Source organism: Aythya ferina (assembly GCF_964211825.1).
Source record: "Aythya ferina genome assembly, chromosome: 2".
Classification (NCBI taxonomy): domain Eukaryota; kingdom Metazoa; phylum Chordata; class Aves; order Anseriformes; family Anatidae; genus Aythya; species Aythya ferina.
Window position 1 is genome coordinate 39104734 of NC_140297.1, and position 26368 is coordinate 39131101.

General features: G+C 37.9%; 2 protein-coding genes across 2 annotated transcripts; one reads left to right on the forward strand and one right to left on the reverse strand.

The window, feature by feature from the left end:
* Positions 1-3728: 3728 nt before the first annotated feature.
* RAB5A (RAB5A, member RAS oncogene family) lies at positions 3729-18741 on the forward strand. The gene is made up of 6 exons (XM_084509518.1): positions 3729-4009; positions 8900-9149; positions 12340-12491; positions 13351-13473; positions 15687-15780; positions 17267-18741. The coding sequence occupies exons 2-6, from the start codon at positions 8987-8989 to the stop codon at positions 17380-17382; spliced, it is 648 nt and encodes a 215-aa protein (XP_084365644.1). The 5' UTR covers positions 3729-4009; positions 8900-8986; the 3' UTR covers positions 17383-18741.
* Positions 17786-26308, reverse strand: PP2D1 (protein phosphatase 2C like domain containing 1). Its single transcript, XM_084509517.1, is given in 3 exon segments — positions 17786-20163; positions 22290-23199; positions 23201-26308. Coding segments are annotated over 3 exon segments (2247 nt in total). The 5' UTR covers positions 23300-26308; the 3' UTR covers positions 17786-18925.
* Positions 26309-26368: the final 60 nt, after the last annotated feature.

Sequence of the window (26368 nt, forward strand, 5' to 3'; positions counted from 1 at the left end):
GCACATGTGAGAATAGTGTTATCTTCACCAGGTAACATACATTATCTTTGGCTCTTATTTAGCTCCGACCATTGCCGGTGCCCTTTTTCATGAATAGAAACCACTAACATAGAACATACGCAACCATTTGGGGAATAAGCTTTAGAAAATTCTTAAAACATTTCATTCATTTATACTTCCTTCAATCATTTTTGTTGCTACCTTTAAATTTAGTGTGCTTCTGCCAAATAATATAGTAATTATTTGTAATCCATTAAGTGAAAGAACGCGATTGGCTATGTCTTTGCTTGTGACCTGTTATTCTGTCAGGTACAATTCTGTCTTGGAAAGGCTAAATTGTTAGGTGAACAAAACTGCAGGTGATAGAAACCAGGCACAAATTTGATACGATTGAAAGGACTAATTTGGCATAGGCAAAGCTGCCAGTAAACTACTTCAGAGGAAGAGCAGTGTAATATTACAAAAAATATATGGCAAGGGGAGGGAATCAAATAAAGCTGAAGCCAGGACTTAAACTTTTATTGTCTTGTTTGTTGCATTTCTACCTAGCTATTTTCCTGTACTCAAGGTATACCACTTTGTACGTTGTTATTTGTGACTTTATTTTAGTGTTTTTCCCCAGTAGGTGGCCACACTTGCTAATTGAAAGAATCCACTCAGCCCTGCTGGAGTGGGTTGTATCAAAGTCAGAAAAACAGCACCTGGCAATATGAAAGCAGTAACAAGTAGAGCTTTTTCTGTTTTGTTCCCCTGTGTTTTTCAACAGAGATGAGGGTTTCTATGAATCAATTTGAAACCTACTAGCAATACACATGCTTCGCTGAGCTATCTTACCTGATCTTAAAAATGCTCTTCCTAGCCAATTTGTGGAAGAGGATGATGCCTCACTGACTGTTTTCCATAGAGATACAACCAGTTGCCAATGAAAGCAGGAAAACGTTTTTATCTGCAGGAGCTGCTTCTATCATAAATTATTATAGAAGAGTCAATACTATAGAAAACTTGCTTCTAAAAAGGTAGAGATGAGTACATCCCTTTCACCTCCTACCACTAAAAGAAACTCCAACTATTAAGTTGAAATAAGTGCATAGATATTTTCATTCCCTGTTAGGAAACGTATTCAAGGTTCTTTAAAATGTGAACCTTGAGGTAACCAAAATAGTACTAGATGAATATGGAGACAGTTTGCTTTCATATGAAATTAACTCAAGATTCATCCTGGTAGAAGCCAGTTTGAGCGCATTCTCTGCATAATATGCTGTAAATTATGAGTAGATACACAATAGGAGAAAGATATTTTTTTAAAGTGTGTTTCGTTTGTTTTTTAACCTGTATTTTCATTCATTATGCAGATACAAACCGTGAACTCAAAATTTATTCAGATGTATCCAATAAAAGGGGTGCCCCTTCTCCCTGTAATTCTGCTTATTTTAGGAATCAGTGTCACATTCATACTTTCATAGATTGAAAGTTAATTGGTGTGTAGGAAGAACACTTGCAGGGTAGGAAAGATCTATAATTTTTAAAGACAAGCTAACAAATTAACAAAAAAAAATATACTCCTTTTTAGGGAAAAAAGATTAAATCTTTCTTGAGTCAAATTAGCTTCAGTGTGAAGTTGTCATCTCCTGTGTTAAGGAAAAAAAAAAAAAATCTGATCTCCAGGGAACTGTTTTAAAAGAAAGTTGAAAAATATTCCTTTCTACAGAAGTACTTCTTGATAAATAGTGTTTGTCATCTGAACGTTACTGCTATGGATGTTTGGACGTTTGCTGACATCCAATACCCGCAGTACAGTGCCATCTTGCACTGGCTGAAACAAAGGAATGGAAACCACATAAAATGTGTATTTCACTTTCTTTATGAAGCACAAAGAGCCAAAGTTCTGCAACACAGTTCTCATTCTGTGCTCCTGACGGAGATGGCCATCACAGTACTCTAAGTTTGTAAATTCTTTGAAGTCTCTGAAGACCAGAGAATTTGATGTAAAATGCTTTAAGTTTTGTGAAACTCTTGATGGACACTAACTGTGCTGATATCCCTCACTGTTGTTAGTGCATGGTTACTTTCAGTTTATTTGCTTTTATTCAACTCATTTACAGATAGAAAAATATGGCTGTTTGTGTGCTGCACACATTCTATATGCTATGATATGGCCAAACCAATGGATGATATGATTAAAGAAAATGCACACAAATAGCGATAGAGGAAAGACAAAAAGGAGGATATTGGAACAGATGGATGCATGAAGGGAAAAAAAAATGGAGAAGTGAAACCAAGAAGAAAATTCAAACAGAATAAAGAGATTATGCACATCTTCTAAAGACAGCCTCATTTATTATTACACATCTATATTTAGATTTAAATACAAAGAGATCGAACAGAACATATTATTAAATTCTATGAGAAATGCTGAAAAATACAGAACTCCATCTGGTGAAATCATGATCTACTTACATATTTTTTAACATCTCCCAAAGTTTCACTTTAGTTTAACAATGACATATGACCCTAGATGTCAAAAAATATGAAAACATGATCACTGGAATGGCTATCCTGGTGATTTCAGGCCTTTTGTTACATGGCTATTAATCCAGACTACAACAGAAGAAACTCATCTTCACTGCTAACATTCACGGACTCACTGAGCCTGAAATATGGTAAATGAAACTTACTCATTTAATTACTGCTGCATGCTCTCCTGCCTCTATTTCATACATTCACAGTGAACCTCTGCTGTTTTCTGACCAGCTGGTTGACAGCAATTCCTGCTGTCAGTTTCAACCAGCTGTGAGTGATTTGGAGTTTCATAGAGCAGGAGGGAGACTGTAGCTCTGTGTTACAGTCATAGGGTTATCCAGCAGGCACCTGCAGCCACATAAGTATTTGCTCTCTAAATTCTATTTAAGTTCACGTCATTCTAAAGATTTACTGTGTAATATTTTAATTTGTTTTCATCTAAAGATGTTTTTGTGCAAGCTGGATCTGGCTAGGATGGAAATAACCTTTTCTCATGTTGTTGAACTGAAGTGTATTTTAAGAGGACAACAGTATCAAATTTTGATTCAATATTCCAGCGATGGATTATCTAGGCAACTTTCGTTTAATGATACTTAATCATGGGTACAATTTTTGATGTTAAACATCTTATGGATTCTGCTTTGAATTTCCTTCAAGATCTCACGGTTGGCTTTCGTTGAATATAGTTGATTGAGGAATATTTCTTGCTGCTGTTTTGCTTCTAACACGGACCACTTCTCGGTCCCACACGTGGCACCACGCCACCCACACCCTTCTTTTTTTACGGGGTCAGCAGGTCTTCGCCTCTTCTGCTGTGAGGCAGGTCTTCCAGTCATTTTTGCCATTCCTACAGGCATCACCTCCTAACCTTTCCACATTCCTCTTGGGCTAGACACTGGACAGGCACGTGGGGCTGCCACGACGCCCCAGTGGCACGGAACGTGGATGACTGTGCCCAGTGCCTTGTAGAGCAGGGCGTGCCTGCTACTAGCAGGGGAGACGTGCTGCGTTGGCACTCGATACTGAGGCGATTCGTGAGGCTTTACTGCGGAGGGCTCAGTTTAGAGGAGCTGAATTCCCCGTTGGGCTGAGGGACGCCCCCGCTGGCGGGGAGGCAGGGCCGGGGCGTGCCCAGCCCCTGAGCGGGGAGGGGGCGAGAAAATGGAGGAAGGGGGAGGGGGGGAGAGAGGGGAGGGCGGGGCCACGGCACGCGCCGCGAGCCGGAAGCGCACGCGGCGTGCGGGCCGTGACGTGGAGGCGGCGGCGGAAATACGTGTGCGTGTGTGTGTGCGTGCGGGTGTTTGGGTCGGGGCGCAGGAGGCGGCGGAAGTCGGCGGCGGCCTCTGGGTGAGGCCCGGCTGCGCCCCCGCCCCTCGCCCCCACCGCGGGGCCGCCTCCCCCTGCCCTCCTCGCGCCCTCCTCCTCCTGCAGCCCGGCCGGACGGACAGAGGGACAGAGGGACGGGCGGACAGACGCCGTGTGTGGCCGGGTGAGGTGGGGCAGGCCGGGCTGGGCTGGGCTGGGCTGGGCTGGGCTGGGCTGGACTCCGAGGGCGCCCCCCCCCCCCCCCCCCCGCCGCCGTGAGGAGCCGCGGGGCGGCCGGGCCGCTGAGGTGCGGGCCTGCGGAGGCCGCTGTGTCGGAGGCGCCTCGCCGCCTCAAAATGGCGCCCCCGGTTCTCCCACTTCCCCTTATTCCCGTGCCTGGAAGGGAGCCGCGGGGGAGGGGAGGCGGCGGCAGGGCCCCGAGGGGCGGGGAGGGGGCTCCTCGGCCGCGGGCTGCCTGCCAGGGCAGGGTCGTGTCCCGCCAGGCCCTCGGGCGGTGTGCGGCGGGAGGTGGGGTGGTAGGGCCCCCGCTTTCCCTTTCGCTTGTGCATGGAGAAGGGGGCGATGGGTGAGGTGGGAAGGCGAAGACAGCGCGTCGCCATCCCGGGGACACCGGCGGGCCTGGTGTACGGCGTGTGCGCTGCCTGCGGCTTAGCTGGGGATGAAGGCATCGTGCCTCTGTCCTTATGCGTTTTCCAGGAGAGCTGAATTGTTTAAGGACTATCAAAATGTTGCTCCAAACAATAGGCCCGTAAAAGGCCATTATTCTCTCAACGTTTTCCATGTTTTTTTTTCCCTACCTTTGTCTCTTTCATGGTCTGTCTTCCATCCCCAGGCTGAACTGCTAGCTAAACTGAAATTACAGAGCTCCTTCCACACACTATTAAGACTGAATAAAAAGCATGGCATCTTCATTTTTTTTTTTCTAATTTGGTGGTGATTTCTCAGCGTTGCAGGCAGGATAGATGGCCTACCTAGATGGTATTTTTATCCTGTAATAAGAGATGTCAGTAAAAGGTAAATACTAGCTAAAGTAAGGTGACTAGAAACAATGATAGTACAGTCATCATTGCTTATGTTTCCTGTATGATAAACCAGTTTATCACAAAGCAATCAGTACTATACTTCATTCATATGAGCTGATGAGATGGCTATTACATTTAATTGGAAAGCCATGATCTTCTTGCAGCCACTGTTGGTTCAGTTCTGTAACTTTACTGTCTCGCTATGTTTCAGTATAAACTGTTTTAAATACAACAAATATTTAGATAGTGACATGCACGGCTATCTTGAATGTTGCAGTAAGATGCCATGTTAATTCTGTCAACCCTGGAAGGGAATAATAGAAAACTTTATTAGTGTGAGTGCTTAATAAATAACTTGATCTACATACTGTTTTTTTTAAAACAGTGAAGGTAGTCATTATAAAGAAATTAGATAATGTCTGCAAACTCCCTGTTACACCAGTCTTCCTCTGTTCATGAATTAGAAATTACTACAATATTACTTATGATAAGAAATGTTATTTGCTTTGAAATGCGATGTCTTTTCAAGTGGTTGAATGTTCCAGTTTTAAATCTATCATTTTTTTTCTTGTGGTCTTTGTGTTTGATTATGCACTTAATCGCATTCATTGTAGGAACGGTGTTAGCTGTCTTAATCCCTTTAGTAGGTTGGCTTTTGACACAAGTGTTATTTTGATACTTCTCTATTAGTCTCTATCAGCTTTCTTGTTGTTTAAAATAGGCACTGGTATGAACACTTAAATAGCTGTGAATTATTCCATTAAGTTGTGAGTTTGTAGATATTGGTTAGGACTGATGGAATTCTGCTCACAGACTCAAACATAAGAAATTTTATGGGAAGTTCTATGAATATAATTATGATTCTTCTCTCCTTCCAATAAATAAAAATCATTAACAAGGAAGGATTACCTAGCAGAATAGAAATTTCTGAAGGGATGGGAGTACACAGCATCTGGTAAATTGCTTAGTAGGAATACTTGGTAACAGAAGTACGTTCCTAACTGTATGCTGTAAACTTTGTTATTCTGACATTTCATCACGGAGATGCTATCCCACTGGGGATATTCAGGAGAAGAGTGGAAGTTCCTACTCCCCAGAAGGAGCTATATATTTGTAGTACCCATGACTGCAAAATGGTCCTTGCCTGATAGTATATGATGGAGTTCTCGCATTAAACTCCATACAAGTAGGACAATCTGTTCCATTTCTATTCATATGAGGATGTACACACTTAAAAATTTTCATAGTATTTTCCTCAGCAGATTCTTACATAAAAGTAACTTCACATCCATATGTACCAGTTTAAGAAGTTGGTTTAAGTGAAACTGTTGTATACTTCTTTTTGTGTAGATGAATGAAAATGTCTTAAGGTTGTCTTTTTTCAGGTATTCCAAACACATCAGTAGATGACAAAATTTACTCGGTACACAAAGCTAGCAGGGGCAGGGTTGAATGGGGGCAGTTTGGTGGGATCTGTTCTTGGAGACTTTGACTCAAGCTAAGAGTAAGAAATAGGTACAGCTGCCGAGCTCTTGAAGAAAGTGTTCAGAGTTGCCTTGAAAGCAATTTGTCAAAAAAGAATTAAACTTGTGTTTGTAGGGTACTGAAAGTAGTGTTCCTGTCTTCTGTGTGGTGCTTTTTTTTGGTTCTCAAAGCCAGTATTTTACAGACGACTTAAAGAACTGGAAAATAAGTGTGGCCTGAGGCTTGGAGCATATGTGGGGTCTGTAGTATTGAAGTCTACTTTTACATCCTATTTCCTAGTACATTCAGCACACCAGTCTAAAAAGAAAGTTCAACATCATTCTGTAATGGCTATGTCATACGTGGGCCATGTCTCTTCAGATTAAGGAAGTATTCCTCATTTTTCACGTTTGTATGATGATTTTGAATTTACTGAACAATTTCAATATAATTTGAAACTTTAAAAGATGATGACTTCCATGCATTCCTATAGAAGATGATAGTGACTCTTATATATTGAAGGCAGTTGGGTATTCTCTGTCAGATTTTTAGTCTTTTTTTTTTTTTTTATCCTAAGTTCGTAAGAACTGTGTGGTACAACTGTGGTAGGTAGGTTTTATGGTTAAGTTACTAGACATATGGATGCACCTATTGAATGAAGAATGTTTGCAGTATGTTTTCAGGACTCAATGGCCTTGGAAGTAGTGTGATGTCTGTCAGCTTGACAAGTGGTTATTTTTGCACAATACCTGAGTGTCCAGAATGATTTCTGATAAAGGAGGGAGAGGTGTGTGAACTTTGAAGATTTCTGGTTGAACATTCATAAAAATTCAGTATTTGCCTTGACAACTTCTTTCATCTCTAGGTCCTGAAAGAGTTTTGCAAGGGGTAGTAAAAACTGCTTTGTAAGTGTAAGATAAATAGTTAAATTAGATAAATAGTTAAAAGATAAATAGTTGGTCACTGGATTTAGCCCTTATGTCTTAATGCTCCAGAGTCTAGAAAACATAAATTAAGAGTAAAGATTTAAAATTATTTCATAGTTACCTAAACATACTAGAATGCTACAGTGCAAACAGTTGTTGCATTTTTAAAACAGAAAATACTTAATTGTTTTCATCACTTTTCCAAAGGAAAAGATAAACAAATCACTAACAGGATTCTGGGCTACCTATTTGTTGGCCATGCCTTGCTGCTTCCTCTTGTACGTAATTTGGGAGAGATTAACTCCTTGTTACTGATCCACTTTTATCCAATGCTTTGATTTCTTACATAATGCTTGTGAAACTTGAGTATAAGGGAGTATTTAGTGGAGGATGGGGTTCTGCTAGAGCTGTGAAGCAGTCTGTTCAGAAATTGTCCTGAGTTTACAGAAGGAGAGTTAGGAAGGAGAATGAAGGCTTATTGTCTGAGGCAGGTGTATAGCAAACTGGAATCCTCAGCTGCCTGCTATATGATTATTTTAGCTGTCCTTGATGTTTTGAAATGGGAAGATAGCTAAGGCTACTACTTGGTTCAAATTGTAGTAGCTTTACCATAACAAAGAAAGAGCAAGACTTTTTTTGAAGGTAGTAAATTTGCTTCATTTTGCAGTATTAAAACCATTCTCTTCACTTGGAGAATATTCTCTAAACTAACTTGTTTGTATCCTAGATGCTAGAAAAACTGTATCTTCAACATGTGTATCTAATTCAAATATGTAACCATCTGCAGTAGGACAAAGTTGTAGGCCAAGGGGGTTTTTAGGCTTGTAGGCCAAGCTTTTTCTTTTTTTTTCCTGAGAGTTGAGTAACCATCACTTGGGTATTCTTCCTGCAGACTTGCTTGGAATTTTGTTTTGGGAAGTAAGAAGAAAGGGAATATAGAAAATATTATTCCAGTCTTTCATACGTTAAATCTTTTCACATGTAGACGCTAATCTCCACTATTAAGTGTGTAAAACCGTGTGTGTTTGGCTTGGAAGTGAGAATAACAGAGACTAAAGGCTTCTCTGTCCATATGAATAAACATTGTGATTTTTTTTTTTTTTTTTTTGAAGAAGCTTACAAGAAGAGTAGATATACCAAGGAATACACTGTTAACACATCTTCTTAACAAAGGTCTCTTATATGTATCGATTGGCTAGGATGTAGAAATTAGATCTGGAAATTTCAGTTTATTACCATTTGGTAATTCTCTGGCTTGCACAAAGTGATCTGGATTTCTTAGTGGTCAAAAGACTAAATTTTTCTACATGTGCAAGGCTTTGTGGTTTTATTTCTAAAAGTACATTTTTAACTAGGAAAGGCATTAAAAAGTACAGATCTTGATGTACAAAGCATTATATAAGGAAACTGCATTTGTTATAAATTATAAATATGAATTGATAAAGTGTACTTGCAGAGAACTTGATGCGGTGATTGGGATTTCCATAAGTCTCCTCAATTTTTTTTTTTTGCATTCTTTATTGTTACTGACTTCTGAGTATTACTTAGAATTAGTAAAATAAATCATATGTAATCCATGGTGCATTGGTGAATTAGATTTTTCTTGTTTGCTAACACCACCCACTGTCTTTTCATAACCAGGCTGTTACCAGCAGAAGCACCCCTGAGTTCTGAATCCTGGACTTGCTTTCAAGAACTTGAAACAAAGGACTTCTTTCTAGTTTGGGCATGGCTAATCGAGGAGCAACAAGACCCAATGGGCCAAATGCTGGAAATAAAATTTGCCAATTCAAATTAGTACTTCTAGGAGAGTCTGCAGTTGGTAAATCAAGTTTGGTGCTTCGTTTTGTAAAAGGACAGTTTCATGAGTTTCAAGAAAGTACAATTGGAGGTGAGAAAATTTACCTTTTTTATTTATTTCACATTGAATTTATGTTCTTGGCATTGATAACCTTGAATGTGATGGCACTTTGAGAATGGGTCATTGACAGCAAGGATCAAATCTGAGCCCTACATCTCTCTATTTGAGAACTGTAACTTAGTAAGATGAAAACTGTAGTTGGCACGGGGCTGTAGGAAACATGTATGTCAAAGTGGAGAAAGTAAACATGCTTGAACTGCATAGTTCTGAGAAGTGGACTTCATGTTGAATTTTGTTTGTAGGTGTGTGTGTGTCTCTTTTAATCATGCTGTATGCATTTTTTTCACAGGGTTGTGGTGGTATTTATGCAGCCTGGCTCTGCTTTTGAATTGGGAGAACTTGCTATGTCTGCATGCACTTCCTTTGTCATTAATCATGAGATTTAATATACTATTTTTACGTTTTGTGACATGAGAAAAATTTTGTGTTGACTGTAAGAAGTCAAAAAAAAAAATTCAGTTTAACTATGACACGTTTTCATTTTTCCCCCCATTTTCTTCTGCTAGCTTGCGTATTGAAATTGTTTGTGCTTACTGAGCTTCCTTGAATAAACTTAAACACATTCTTAAAACAGTATAATGGCATACGGACTAAAACAAGATATGGATTGATTAGTATTGTCCTGTAGCCCCTTCTGCTGCTTGCATGAATCAGGTTGTTTCACTATATTTATGGCAAGCCCTTCTAGTCATCCATGTCTTTACATATGAACAGTTGACAAAACTTAAAAATCTACTAAGCTTACAAAAGTGAAGATAAGCTAAATCTCACTACATCACCTTTTTACCCTGTTTCTAGGTGTTAGATGTATTTATTTTGTATATCTGTCAGCATAAATGGAGAACCACTTTTTTCTCCTTTAACACCTTACTAATGCTCATTTTTGTCTTTGTACTTATTATAATGGTTTTGGGATAGGTGTTAGTGTCGAAGATTTATGCATTATTATATATGTTATGTGATAATATAGAGAACATTCCCAGTGATACATTGACAAGCTAATTCACTATATCTGCTTTTTTAAAATGAAAAAATAAACAACACTAAATTCAGTGAAATTCATTGTTAAAGTTCAGTAATGTTTAATTCATTTAACCTCTTTTTTGTTTTCTCTTCTTTCAGAGTCTTGGTAGAATTAGAGAGAACTCAAATTCTATTTAACTGTTTAAAAGCTATACAAAGGTTAAAGAAGACTTAACTCCAAGCTGAAATATGTGCACGTTAATGTAATTTTATATTAACTTACTCCTCTTCTGCGCTAAACAGAAGCAAGGAAATGCTGTATAATACAGCTGAGAAATATTAAGTGCATCAGCATTGGGATTCTGAAAGTTTTCTGTAGAGAAAGCTGTGCAACTGTAGCCTGTATTTGCTTTAGGCGTAGTTTTCTTTGTATACAGAAGGGGCTTCTAACAAAGGGAGGATTATGTGCATTGAGAGTCTGAATAAGAACTTCTGAAAGAGTGCAGTTCAAGGCAGACATGTTGGACGGTGGTCATGTTTGATAACTGGACTTCTCTACTTCAGACTAGTGCAGCAGTGCCTGTTAGTTGCTTAAGATAAAAGTATTGATGTTAATTATCTTGAAAGTCTATCATCCTTAACACGGTTGATTATCAATTATGTATGGCCTTGCAATACAGAAGAAAGGTACCTTGTTTGCTGAAATTAATTTTTTTTGTTGTGGTTGAAAGCTTCCTTTCAACAAAAGCAAGAGGGTGGCCCAGAATAAAACCATTGTTTTAATTCTCTTCCTGAATATATCCCTTCATTTATGGAGTGTAAGTACATTCTTATGTTGAAGAGAATATCTGTAAGAATGTCAAATTTCACTCATTTAGTATTCCTGTCTCTGTCTTGGAGAAATATAACCTTAAGCTGGTTGAGGAGGAAACCCTTAGTATGGTGCAGAGTGTTTTGTGGTTTTTTTGGTCTGTCTTCTGGTTCTAGGCTGCTTGGGGAGCTACCAAGCGGAGCCTGTTTTACCAGTGCTTGGATATTTAGCCCTTAGAAACTTAGTGATTTAACATTGGAACATCAAAACCTTCCCTTCTCCAACCTGCTTGCTCATCTCCAGTGGATGCTAATACCCCTGAAGCAGGAACATCTGACCACTGACAGGTCAGCTTTGCTATGGTAGTTACTGTGTCCTTTGTGGAGCAAGGTTGACTTGCTTTTGTTTTACTGTAATAAGTTAGTCAAAAGTTGCAGCAGTTCAGGAGTGGTTCATAGGCTACAATGTCTTGGAGTAATTGGGACAGGCTAACATCTGTTGGTCTGTGCCACTTCAGGTGTTTGGTTTAAACTGAGTTTGGTCACTGATGAGTCCACTGTTCCTGCCAACTAGGGGGCTTCCCTTAGTGTTTTGTTGAGCTTAATTTTGTTAATGTGGTTTCTGTAGCATATGTGTATTCACCCTTGTATTTGTAATATGTAACTGTAATCTGAATGGAAAATACTGCTAGGAGTAACTGCTTGAAGAGTTGCTATCAATTACATAGTGTTTTCTGTAAATAGAAGATCATTATTTAGGGGCAATGATAGATCCAGCTTTTAGGTATGCAGATATATTCAGCTGTAGTGGCAATGGATATAAGTTTCCCTAAAACTGAAGGCTGTGAAAATTGTGCTTTGAAAGCAGTTCTTGAGGTGGCTTGGTGAAAAATGCACCTGTATGGCTGCTTTACGAACAAGGACTTCTGAGAAGTGATTTGTTTCCACAATCATTAGCAAAGGTGGAGTTGCCAGGAGCTGCAAATCAAGGCTTTAACATGCTATTCAAATAATGTAAATGGAGTGTAGAACTGTAAATATCTGAGCTGTTGGAGTATATCATGAAGGAGTGCTGTCTGTTGTATCAAGATGAAATATTACTAGTAGATGTGAGAGAAGTCATGGTTACTCAGATTTGCTATTAGAAAAAAAAAAATTTCCAATTATTGCTTTCTTATGTCTTTAGTGTGAAGAAAGACTGGTTGTTTAAGGAACTGTTCTCTGTTGATCAGTTCCAATCTACCAGCTTCAGACCTGTTATATTTTAATAATAGGCTTGAACTGTCAAGGAAATCATGCCTGATGCATCTCTGTGAGTAATATAATTTTATATGAATATGTAGATAGAAGCAGGTTTCTGGTTTCAGCACCTCTATCTTTTTTGTAGCTGCTTTTCTAACACAGACTGTGTGTCTTGATGATACAACGGTAAAATTTGAAATTTGGGATACAGCTGGGCAAGAGCGGTATCACAGTTTAGCACCCATGTACTACAGAGGAGCACAAGCAGCTATAGTTGTATACGACATTACAAATGAGGTAAGTACAATATAAAGAGGTATGAGAGGGATCTGGAAGTTCAGTGGTCTTGAGTTTGTCTTTGTTTTTTTAACTGACTTGTCTGTATCAGTTGATCATGTAATGTTGGGCTATGTAATGTTAAATTGTGTCTGGAAATTTTTCTTGCCAAAAGACCATTTCTAGCATTTTTAAATTAAAAAAAAATCACTTGCAGAGGTTTTTTAAACCCACTTTTACTTCACTTCATCTGACTCGAACTGTTACACTCACCACAATGCTAGTGACAATTTATTTGTGATGGTGGAAAAAGTTTTAATGTATTATTCTGGCAAGTAATATGTAAGGATTGGAAAGGCAGCACAAACCATTGAGACCATAACCTCACATTATTTGATTTCTTTTTATCTGGACTTAGATCAGATAAGCTTCATTTGCTTTTGGTAAAAAGAGACTTAAAAAAATGAAACCCTCAAAAACCTGGCATCCTTATGTTGTATTAGCCAGTGCTTGTTAGTTAGAAAATATTTGAGACTCTTCAAATATATTCATAAACTTGATTCTTTCAGAGGAGGAATTAAAATTCCTATTTTCTGGCTTTCCTTACTTGGGCTACATAAATCTTCCTATCTTTACTTACTTTTTCAGCATTGTCCCATCTAAGCATATTTTAGAACTAAGCTAGGAATGTATCTTTTTTAAAAAAAAAAAAAAAAAAAAGTGTTAGACTGTTGGCAGATTGGAGTTTGCCAATTTGGACAAAGGTGGTAGCCTTGCATCAATTGGCATTTCACTGGAAGTAGAGATAACAGATTAGGATAATGGGTGAGTACAAAAGGATGATAATACTCAAGTTACATCATTTTGCAATCATTTACAGGAGTCCTTTGCCAGAGCGAAAAATTGGGTCAAGGAACTTCAGCGACAAGCAAGTCCTAACATTGTAATAGCTTTAGCAGGAAACAAAGCTGATCTAGCTAACAAAAGAGCTGTGGATTTTCAGGTATGTATGTAACTTCTGTTTATAGAAATAGCATTTTGTTGGAGTGGAAAGTAAATAAGTCTACTGAGAAGCTTATTTGCATAGGCTAGCTAGTTGTTACGGAGGTCATGCTGTTAAATATAAGCATCAGCTGAGACTAATTGAATTCTACATGCTATTGGAAAGTCTTATTTCTGTACGAGTGATATGTACCAATTCTTATTCTTATTTACTTATTTATTTTTATTACTTATTCTTCTGAATAAGTAAAGTTTAATTTTTGAGGAATAACTAATTTATCTACATATCTTTAAGGGGTAGTTGAATTTCTATTCTCCTGCCTTCTGTCTAAAATCACCAGTAAATAGAGTGTCAATGGATGAGATTAGGAACAAACTCTATGTGCAAAACAATTCTCTGTGGCTTGTCAGCGGGGGAATTTTGATTATTGTATGATATAAAGGTGATTGACACACTTAACTTGTTTAAGGCATATCATTGAAGCAGTGTTTCAACTTCTAATTGTGCTTTCCATGGTATTCTTTTTTGTTATAGCTGTGCTCTCTTCCATATTTGTTTTCTAAAAAGTTTAACTAAGCCATCAGAAAATGGCTTCCAAAGCAAATAAAAACTCACTAGAGATGTTCTGTTTTATTCATGGCTGGTTGAATTTGAACCAATTTTCTTAAGATCATATTTATTAGTCATTAATTCTCTTACTGTTTTAATCCTTATTTGGTGTCATTGTGTGAGATACTGCTGTGTACAGTAATGAATTGTTTCGTAACTTTAGAATTATTATTAATGAAGATTAGCAGCAATTTTAGTTTTGTTTTTTTTGGCCAGAGTTTAACATTTAGGTTTTCTAATTTTATGCTTCCATGTCAATTGTACCATAAGACTAAATCATGAAAAAAAATCAGTGAAAAATTGTGGTATGTAACAAATCATATATGTGTACTGTCAAAAAAAAAAAAAAAACTAATCAAATTTAGTTACCAACGTAGAACTACCTTTACTGTTTTTTGTTCTTACAGTTGCATTCTTAATATTTTTTGAATGTTAGGGTTTTTTTGTTAACATGGATTCGTCGTCTTCTCATGGGCTTGATAGCCTTTTCTAACTGCATGACACAATGCAGATTTCTAGGTATTGGTCAATGTGTTACTTCAGATACAGCTACTTGCGTCTTAACAGATTTTACTTAGTTGAATATAGAAGCCTGCAGATGTTTTTTTTCTTTTTTCTTCATAGGCATTCTAGTTTGGCTTTTTACAGATATCATGATGAATTCAAAGGCAATTACATAATGAAAAGACGCTAGGGATTCATAGTTGAACTGGCTAACAGGAAGTGGCAAAAATAGGGAACTGAAGTACAGAGTGAGTAGATGAAAATCAGACTAGAGAAAGAGATAACGTGGCAAGACACTTGACATTTCAAACTTGTTTTATTATAGTGAATTTCTGTCAGGTTAATGAAACTGTTCTGATCAATCTGCCTCAGCTGAAAGATTCAAGATGCTTCAGAAACTACGTTTTTTTCTAGGGGTGGTAAGAGACTTCTAAGATGGGCCATCAAATGTGAAGAGCTTATTCATTCTTGCTATCACAGCTAGTTTCTTGAATGAGGGCTGTCTTTTTAATAAATACTTCTAGTATTATGTTTTGTGGTAGGTTTAGTCTGGGATATTTTTAAGACAAGTAGGGTTTTTTAAGATTGCATTTCTAAATGCTTAACTGCTTGATGGAGTCATAACTTCTTCGTAGCTAATGAATAAATTTGTCGTGTTTCAACAAACCTTCTTTCAAAACGGAATAGAAATTGTCCCTTATTAGAAGTAAAAGTACAGTGTAATAACTGAGTTTAGTTTTTCGTTTTTAAAATTAACTAATGCATTCTTTCTACATCCACTGATAAGGAAGTTGTGGCGAGTTGGGGGTCAGCCTTTTCTCGCAAATAACTAGTGTTAGGACAAGAGGGAATGTATTCAAGCTGCACTGGGGGGAGGGGAGGGGTGTGCAGGCTGGAGATTAGGATAAATTTCTTCTCAGAGAGAGGTTGGAACAGGTTTCCCAGGGAGATGGTGGTGTCACCGTCCCTTGGGGTGTTTAAAGAAAGGGACGTGGTTTATGGTTTAGTGGGTAATATTGGTGGCAGGGGGACAGTTGGACCAGGATCTTGGAGGTCTTTTCCAAACTTAATTATTCTATGATTCTTATTTTATCTTTCAGGAAGCACAGGCTTATGCAGATGACAACAGTTTATTGTTCATGGAGACATCTGCCAAAACATCTATGAATGTAAATGAAATATTTATGGCAATTGGTGAGTTTATGAACATACTGAGAATTTAAGGGAATTGTTTTCTTGAGATTTGTATACTCACAAGCTCCTTCAGTTATCCATGTAAATAATTTTTTTGTGTTACTGAAGTTTCCTTAGTCCCCTTCAGCTCCTGCTGATATGTCAGAACAATTTACTTGAAGCATGTTTGCAGAGGTCTTCTGTCAAGCATCTAAACATTTGGATTAACTTGTAATAGCTAAGCAATGTTACAATAACTTTAATTCTGTCAGCAAGATTCATATAACTGTCTTGACTCCGCAATTGATGGTACTGCTTCAAATTTGAGCAAAATGTAGATGTAGTTGCAACTGCAGACAAAAAAGGAAGCCAAGTATGCCTTTCTCGTGGTATACTTAACCACTGAAAGTTTCAAATACTTCATCTTAATCATAAAATGTACCTAGGATTTGTTTAACAAATTAGTATAGGAATGTAAGAGCGAATATATAAATGTGCCTTGTAATGTTACAGTTTGTGCAGATGCCTTGGGAAGGTGTGGAACTTAGAGTAACATATCTCTTATGAGACAGTGATAATTGAATCTGGAAGCTGGAATCTAATGCTGCTGTGTTGTGAAGGCATTTTTCTACTGATGCCATGTCTGCATACTGTCTCTGCAGCTTAATATCACATGAACTTTTGCGTTCTGTCAACTGAGTTTATCTCACTTGATGTGCTAACTTTATTCTTGCTGCCCGTTCTTGTAGTTGTATTTCATTACTTTTAGGAAAAAGTTGTTCTTTAAAAAGCTGGCCACAGCCAAATTATAGAACAGGGATGGTGATTGGGTCCTGATAACATGGGCAAAACAGCCCCATTTAAGTCCTCCCAAGTAAAACTTAGCAATTTTCTGACAGAAAGCTAGAAAGACCTGCTGCTCATAAGGGTAGTGCTTGTCAGTGATACTTTTCATGACTAATTGGGAAGGTGCACTTGAGCTACAAGGACAGAAAAGAAGTTGGCACAGTCAGCTGACTCCTAAGAACAGAAGATAGGGTACAGCTTGGGGGTGGGTGTATCAGGAGAAGAGGGAACATAACTTGGTCTAGTGCTGAGGATTACTTCTTACGTTGTAAGCAATACTTACTCTGTCTAGTTATCTGGGCAGTAGGTTGACCAATTTCTGTCTGTTTTATCACTTTTCAGTCTTTCTGTATCTTTTAGCCCTAACATCCTGATCTTAAAGCAAGAGTCATTGTTTACTGGCATTGAATACCTGGGCAAATACTTTTTACTGCTCAAGGTACTAAAGCATTTCACTTCTAAATCTCAGATAAGGTAGTTAATCATTAAGAAGTTAAGTGTCTTAACTTCTTTTATTACCAAAATGCTGAATCAAATCAGATTTTATAGTGATTATATTGATATGCTTATAGAGTAATAAAGTGCTGATTATTTGTGTACTCAAGTGATTTAACATCAGAACAATCTCAGTTTTACCTATTATTTCTTGTTGATTTTATAGCAAAAAAATTGCCAAAGAATGAACCACAGAGTACAGGAGCCAACTCTGCCCGAGGAAGAGGAGTAGACCTTACTGAACCCACACAACAACCCAAGAGTCAATGTTGTAGTAACTAAAACATCAATTGCTTTAAACTGTTCTGAATATTCTTCTGCTTCCTAACTGTTAATAACCATGGAATTGGAGTGCTTAACCTGGCCCAATACAGCTTCCAAACAGCGAAGAGACTTACAATAATAGTCAAGTTTATGATACAGAATTTCCTTTTGACCTAAAATTTTAACATGCATGTATCTGCCACTGTCTGTAATGTTTCAGCAGTAGAGGAGTGATGGAAGCGGAATAAACTTCCTTCAGTTGAAAGGTTTTAAAAATCACTCACCAGTAGGGATATAGAAGAACTACTTTCGATGGACCTAATTGGCCAGTTCCTGTAGCTTCAATACTGATTACTGTTAAAATGAATAGAATTTGATCTTTTCATAATTCTCAATTGTGCTTTAAAACAGTTTTAGAAACAGGGTCTAAAAATTAAACTTATTCACAGTATTGATGCAACCAGTTGTTTCTGCAGGTATCTACTGTTTAGTTATACATTCCATAGTTTAATAATTTAATTACAAATACTTGCATTAACAATTTTAAGAACCCTATGCTTGCAGGAAAGTGGAGTTTTAGTTGGTACACTGTATGTAAATTATATCAACCCAGTTAGTTGTCTAAAGCGAATAGTGATAAATCAAGTTTAACTTCATTTCTAATCTGTTCAGAAGGTACAAACCAGTAAATTCAACTTTGCAACATAGGATTTTTTTTCCTTTGCAAACTGTAAAGAGCTCTTCAAGTAAAACCACAACAAACTTGGTGTCTGTGACTTCTTTCTTGTTTTGATCATTGCTGGCCATTACAGTTTGTTTTTTCCCCTAAGGAAAAAATAGTGCACTAACAATTATGGACATTCAACTTGATTTTGAATTTGGATATTAATGTACTGTAAATAGGTACTCTGCATTGTAGTCTACATTTGTTTAATACTTTCTGTAATATTTAAGAGTTGCTTAAAGGTATACAGAATGTACAGTTACTTAAAGCTAACTTTTTTCCTCTCTAATCAAAGGGGGTTCTAAGTTCTTCCTTTACGGCTAGAACAGTAATAAATGATGCTCCTGTATCTGTAACATAAGTACTGCTGTCTGTCAGTAATGAACTTTGCAACTTTGTTTTCCAAAGTACATTTTATTTTGATCTGTCCAGTATATTGCACTAATTCTTTTAGTTATTTTCATTATATGAAATCTACCAAGTGTGTCAGAAGAGATGAATTAGTCTATTTAAATGTTGAACTGATAGCAGAAACTTACCTGTGCAGATTTTAAATTTGCAGTAATCTGGGTTTAGCAAGGAAAATGACAGTTCACCAGTGTTTAGTTTTATATTGAGGTGCTCAGGTTTGAATAAAGTGGTTAAAAAAGAAATTGTGATTACTCTCTTTTACCGTGAATTTCAGAAGCTTTTATTGCATTAGTAGAGTTTAAGAGAAGATGTATGATTAACTTCCCTGGTCAGCAGTTAAAATGATTTTGTGTAACTTCGTGGCTCAGCTAAATGTAAGCTTGTGCTGTATGTACTGTGGAACTCCACTTACCGTATGATAAATTTTCAGATGTTGAGGTAGTTAGGGATCTTATCACATCCACTTAGAAGTACAATCAGAATAGTAATATTATCTCTTGAACCTGCAGCTAATGCAGTCTTTACCAGTTGTTCACTGATGTAGCTTGCTGCTTTCTCATAGAGCCTCTCAGAGGCGACCCAGCCTCTTCCGGCAGCTTGTGATTCACAATCAGACAGATACATTTTTGTGTCCTGTTCAAAATCTGTTGGGGCTTTACAATCCACTGGCAACGTGGTCTTGAACAGTTGCTGGCTGGTATAACTTGCAGGTTCGTCACAGAGTATCTTGGAGTCCATTTTTTCTGCCAGGTGTGGGCATGAGTCAGATAGGTGTGCTTCTGTATCTTTCTGAGGCTGTTCCATGTCTGTAGATCCTATTGTCAGTGCATTCTTTTGCAGCTGTTCATGGATGTGGCTTGAACTGGTTGCACAAAAAGTGTCAGTGTCTGTTTCTTCTTGAGCTGCGTTCTGTGAACGTGGCTGAAAACTCTTATATTGACAAATTCTTCTGTCCTCTGACTGTGTCAGTTCTTCAGAGTCACCTTGTGTAATATCAGACTGTTTTATCCCTCTGTTCAGTTGACCTTTTTCATCATTACTGAAGAGAGACAGCTCTGGATCAGCTTGGTTTTTGTGGTCATTTGTTTCCTTACGAACTTTGTCTTCACTTTGCAAATAGCTACTCCTAGAACATTTTGGCTTGCTTTGTGTGAAGTTGCCTTTTGAGCCACTAGGAAAAATATTGGAGTACAGCATCTCTATTCCATCTTGCAGACCATTAGTAGCCTCTGAGTCGCTTAAGTCCTCTTCAGAGAGGGTCATCAAATACTGACATTTATACAGAGAGGCCCCGTTTTGGTGAACGTTTTCATACATTCTCAAATAATGAGTGAATGTTGTTAATGTTACTGCACATACTTGACTGTAATCCAAAACCTCCCAAAGCCCATTAGAAGCTAAAACAAGAAATTGGCAAGTATTATCAATAGGGACAGAGATGCTGTGAGGTACAGGTATAACAGATTTTTTCAGTACTGGATCTCCATGGTGTCCAAGACCCCTTGTAGTTTTAAGGTGACCCTCTACTAATCCATCTAGTTCATTAGTGCTGATGTTTCCACCATTCCGAAGTATGCGTTTTCTCTCACGTACATTAGATGTGCTGTGATCTTCTGAGAGGCAATAACTCTTGCCATTTTTACATAAAACTGCATGCACATTCCCTAAAAGTGAAATAAATACTTTGAGTTATAGCACACTGTTTTTTTGATGCTGTTACATCAATGATTAGTATTTTGCTAAGGACTAGGGGAGGGAGGAAAAAAAAAAAGCTGAGATTGTTCTATTTCTACAATCATAGGTAGCAATATGACTATCAATCCAGTTCCATTTTACAGCAAAGTTTTCTATGGTATCTTTCTCCCAGTATCCATAAGACTATACCAGATCCTTGTATAAAGAGAGCTTGAGTGGGATGGTTGCTTTGCAGATGCTAGGCTGGCTACAGTGTGTTCATTTATATGGTGTAATTAATATTTTCTGACTAGAGTAGGGCACAGATCTACTTCGAAAAGTGTTTGTAAGTAGGCAGTGCTTAAACAGTTGCATTCTTTGGGAAGTATTGGTGTTATCTAGTGTAGGGGACAGCTCCAAGTATAGTTCATGTGAAGGCAGATTCTCTAGAAGGTGACTCACAGCATTGAACTGAAGAATATCTTTTTTATTGATTATATAATGTAAATATCTTAAGTTATCTGCAGCGTGAATGTATTCTTGTTCCCTCCCCCTTACTATGATTTCCATGGAGAGCGAGTTGATTGTCTAAAACTTCCTTTGATCCCTCAGAATAAGACCCCCAGCTGAAACCCTAACAAAGGGTGTGATAAGTGAAACAGTTTGCAAGGAAGAGTAAAATCTAGTTTGCTTTTGGATGATGCAAGTTCATCTGCAAACCAGAGACAGGGCAGAAAAGTCAACAAGAACCAGCTGACCTATTTATATGGTATGAAATAAAGCAATGCTGCCATCTCCTGCTCTGCATATCTGATCGTTCTCTTCAGTTCCTCATCTGTTTCTGAAGGAACATGTTTATGCTGCTGTAAGAACACATACCTGGGGTGAAAAATGAAGCTTATGCAAATCTTTTTTTCTTCAATGTAATGAATCAGGTGGGAAATTAATGTATTAGTTTAAATGAATATACATTTAGAAGTGGTTCAAAAAGGCTTGAAGCATCTCTGATCAATTTCATGCCTTACCTCATTTACAGGGCTTGAGCTTACAGCATCTTTAAATGAGGCCAGCATAAAATTTCACCTGGGAGGGCAGGATGCAGGCAGGTAATTACAGCTAGAAAACTTAAGTTGGGAAAATTCTCTAATATTTTTTCTTAACGTTCATCCTATGTCTCAAGCTTATTGAAAGAAAAAGGCGGGGGGGGGGGCAGGGAAGTGTCTTCCTTGGTATGAAAACATGCGTTTGTTAAATCTGAAAACATTACAACTTTTATCTGAGTTGCTGCTGTACTTGGTTAAAGGTAGGATTGCATCTCCTGCAAGAATGTGATCTGGCACTAGATTACAGTTTTATTACAAGTAACAGTGAAATGCAGGTGACAGCAAAAAATGCTTGTTGAAGGTAGAAAAAGTATGGATATAGCAACAAGTGGGAGAAATGAGGAGAGGAAAGGGGGGTCAACTGCAGTTACATATTTCAGTGTCAGTGCAGGTTCAAGTTGTTTTATAGCATTCCATAGATTTGTGGAGAATCGCGTATATTTGCTATATTTTTAAAATATGGGATCAGTTTTATCCAAACGTGGATTTTTTTGCCTCCTGAAGAAGAGACGCATCTCAAAACATTGTCACTTTCCTGTTAATCTTTGTGGCAAAATATAGTGGTGCTTAAGTCTGACTGAAAAGAACAGAAAACATTTTAAGCATGTTCCAGTGACATGAGGAATTTATCAGATCTAGAATAAAGTTTATGATTGCCTGCCCTTAAAATGATGACATCTTAGCCTCCTATTGACTTTAAATAAATAAAAGTTACTACTTTTACACAGATTACTTGCATAATATGCAGTGTTTCCTAATTGTCTTTCCTGTTAGTAAATTTACCACCTTAACTGAAATATCGTTGTGAGGGTTCTCATCCAATAAGGTTGGTACTTATTGTCTGATGCTGGTATCAATTACAAGGGAATTTATTGTGCCTCCTTCACACTGTCAAGTTAAAGCAATTGCAGCTTTGTATTTCCAAATCTTTACTGCCAGTAAGCCTCTGAATTAGCTTGTTTTTTCTCTCTTTATTGGGTGGAGAAAAAAAATCCAATGTGAGATGTACATACCTATGTTAGCAATGTGCAGTAACCCAGCAACATCCTCAGCTGTCCTGGTTAATGGAGTATGTGCTCTGGTTTCAAAGTGTGTTCTTTCTTCTTCATTACCATCTGTATTTTTGCTGTTGAGTCTTTCTATCAAACAGGTAACAGCTGAGCAGCCGCTCCAGCGAACTTTGGAAACTTCATTCCTTCCTAGTCGTAAAAGTCTGTCCATTCTCCAGAAGGACTTGGCGTATGCTTTGTGAATCCATTCGTAATTATTGGTCTTGTTGGTCTCATCGTTGTCCTGTTTATCAGAAAAAGCCATCTCCTTTTTCTTGTAGTCTGCCTCAATTACTGTGGCAAAAGAATTCAGAATTTGCTGTTCCTCCTCAGTCTTTTTGTAGGAAGAATCTGTTTGAGCAAGCTGATCAAGAAATAAAAGTGGAAGCTCTGCTGCAACCATTTCTGCAGCTGTCACACCATGATAGCCATCGACTAGCCCCAGAAAACACGTATCTGACCTATTTCCATAGTTGTCCACTACAAAAAATCTGTCTTCCATGTCTCCCTGCCACGTGGAATTTTTATCTTGGCAAACTGATAATGCTTTTATTGAAGGATTTTTTATTTTTTTAAGAATACCAGGACTGGTGTTGAGATCACAATATGATGTAGGAGTGTGATCATCGATAAAGAACTCAAATGAATAATCAATCTTCTGCCTATGTCTTTCAGAATATTTAGGAAGCTTGGTCAATTTTGAAATTAGCTTCTGTCTCTGAGCTAAAAGTGTTTCATTGTCCATCTCTGTTTGTGAGCTATTGTAGCCCAGCGAAGTTAGGGCTTTGTGTTTTTTATTATGGTAAAAAAGATGGTTCGGATATACTGCTTGTTGACATGCTGAGCAAAATACTGAAATGCACTCGGCACACCTCATTCTCAGGTGCAATTGTGACCTCCTCCAGATGATCTTCCTCATCTGTGCAAAGTTCAAAATGAGATGGGTTTGATTTGTCTTGTGATTTTTCTTCCATGTCATTCTATAAGAGTTCAATATGCAATGAATTTACACTCTGATATTAGGTCTTCTTTTCACTTTTTTATAAGCTCTAAACTACATCACTGTATACTGGGACCCCTGTTTATATATGAAATTACATAAAACATGTAAGAACTATGTTTAAAAATTAGTAATACAACAAATGCAAGAACTGAAAAGTTTTGAAATATAAAATGAGTAACAATTTAGATTTATACTTGCTCAGGTCTAGGTCAGTTCTTTGTTTCCTCCTTATGACTTGATGCATAGCCCTGTGCCTTCGCACTGTTAAAAACTGCAAGTATGAAGTAGTACTTCATCAGCTTTTCTGTATCTATTCATCACTTTCCAGACACAGCAGTGTAGTGGCTCTGTATTTAATATATATATATATATGTATATATATATATTTGAGATTAGTATTAAAAAACTTCAGATTTTGCATGGGTCTGTAGCATTGGTATATCTCTTTAATCAATCACACTTATTGGCAGCAGTTTTGGTTGTGATGAATTTAGAAGTCAACTGGAAAAAGAAAGATTTTATAAGACAATAAAATATTGTCCACATATATGTAATTTGTTTTTCTCACAAGAGCAAGGCTTAGCAATGTTAATGTTCTTTTAATGTGGGATGCTCTTTGAAAGTGTCAGTTTCTACATTAAGAAAGCATAAGGAAGAGCAAAAATATCAAGTGGGCCAAGCAGTGTTTGAGATTTTAGATCTCTGGGTAACACACCTGCTCCTGGAGTTTGGTTATTTAGTTCAGTATTTACAGATGAAAAACAATAGGAAAAAATGTACTTGTTATAGGGTTTATCATAATCTCTTTATAGATTTCTGACTTCGTTAGGCTTTGTAAACTCCTGCTAATCCACCACCAGGACGAACAGTGGTAGTTTAGTGGTGGTGATTTCTGACAGCTGCATTGAAATGTGGCAAGTCCATCCTGCTTTGACCTTGTCCATTTTCTGAGACTCTGTCTTTAAACTTGATACAGACACACCTTAAAGCAGTTCCTCTGCAACTGTTGCCTCTTCAAGGACTTCAGCTAGGAAGGATGCTTCCTTCTTTCTCACTCCTTCTGTCCATTACCTGTGGGCTTTCAGAATCTTAAAGAATCCAAATACCTGTGAGCAGCTGAGGTAGAACAATATAAAATTATAAAGAGGAAAATCTCTTCTGTAGAGAGTGATACCTGCTGAAGTATTAGTAGAGCTATTTAAAAACAACAAAAAACACAACTTTTGATGCCATCCTATACATTGTCCTTACTGAGGTGGACTTGCAAGCAGCTACAGCTCTCAATCTGATGTAGGGCCAGTTTAGAGGAAAGTCCTTCTCTCAACTAGAGGCGAGCATCAGAAATCCTCCAGATGTGCTGCACCATTCAGTGGCGCAAAATAAGTAGGTGTATGGTTGAACTATCAGCAGAAGACAAGCTTGCACAGCTTGTCTCTCTTCCTTTATTTTGCAGTCTGAATCTGAGCACAAGCCTTTTCACTGCTGTCTTCGTAATGACACATTCATGTCTGAGAAGAGTTAGGGCTAATATATACAGAAAATCTGGCAAGCTGTTTTCAGTCAGCCTTTTAAATATAAACCCATTTTACATGTGGTGTGTATAAAAGCCCTTAGAATTACAGCCAGGAAGTTGAAAGTTTTCAACAAAATGTTAATTTGGCCTCAGGAAACTTAATTCTTAACACTTGCACACTCTGTAGATGTATATATATTTGTAAGTGGGTGTAAGTGTTAATAAATCACTATTTTGGAGGACAAAAATGGTCCTAGTTTATTACAACTTGTAAATAACCAGGATGATGTATATAATAATTCATGTAGAATAACAAGATATGCTACAACTCTTCAGTTGAAATCGTTTTGCTCATAATTGTTAAAAGGACAGCCTTGATGTTAGATTTGTGTATAGTATGCATTCATTATTTGTGCATACTTCATATATTTTACAAGCTGAAAACATGGTAAAAATGAAATTAAAAAAAAATCCCTTTGTTAATTTTTTATGAATTGAAAGATTAGTTTGTATTTCCTTCTCTCCTTGCATCTCCCTCATCAGGAACAAGTAAAGACTTGCAAGTGTTTTGCTGTAGGGTTTAAGGATAACAGTGAGATATTGCCATCACAATATAAGAAGCCAAAGCTCTCAGAAAGGGAAAGAGAAAATGCAGCTTTCTAGCTCACTGCAATTTCCTTGTGCCTATTTAGGGAGCCTAAACCTGGCACTGTTTAATGTTCTGAGTTAAAAATAGAGGTGCAGTGAGGAGAAAAAAAAAGTTGGAGAAGAATGGGGAGGGAACCACCATTTGAGATTACGTGTGTTTTCAAGGGTAAAGAATCTTATTTACTCCTTGTATCCCAGCAAAGAGCTGTTTGGTCACCTCTCAACCTTGCTCCTATGGAAGAGAGGCTGCCTGGAAGGGAGGCTGCCCTGCTGTTCTGCTGTGCCCACCCGCTGCCCTACTTGTGAGAGCAGCACAACAGAGGCAGACCACAGGGCTGTGGGCCAGGGGCTGGTGTGGCTGAGAATACCATTATCTCAGTAAATCTTGTATCTCTGGCACTTGGTACTGCTTGCTGTTCATATAGCAAGGAGGGGTTATTTTCTGTTTCTGCAGTTTGTCTTTACAATATGTTTTTGTTTTGTTTTTTAAGTAGTGAAGATGCCACTCATGGAGTTTTAATGATCCAGGATTTGATTTGTGGCAAAACAGATGTCCCACATGCCTTCTTCTCCCTCTGACACATGCCATTCCTGTCTCCACCCAGAGCTTGCTTCTTCCTCTCTTACCTTTGTCAGTCAGCAATTAAATTGTACAATCTCAAGTCCAGAATACCTTCCTCCTTGAGCTTTGTATTATCAGTATCTGCTACATGTTAGTGGTCTCAGAAAACTCACTGTTTGAAATGCTGAGAGCAGCACCAGGAAAGGTGCCCACCTGCCTGAGGGTGACAGGAGGAGGCAGAGAAGGCCTGAGTGATGTAAAATGGAGGTCACAGTCTCACTGATCTTCCCATCACAATATTATCAGTTAATAGGCAT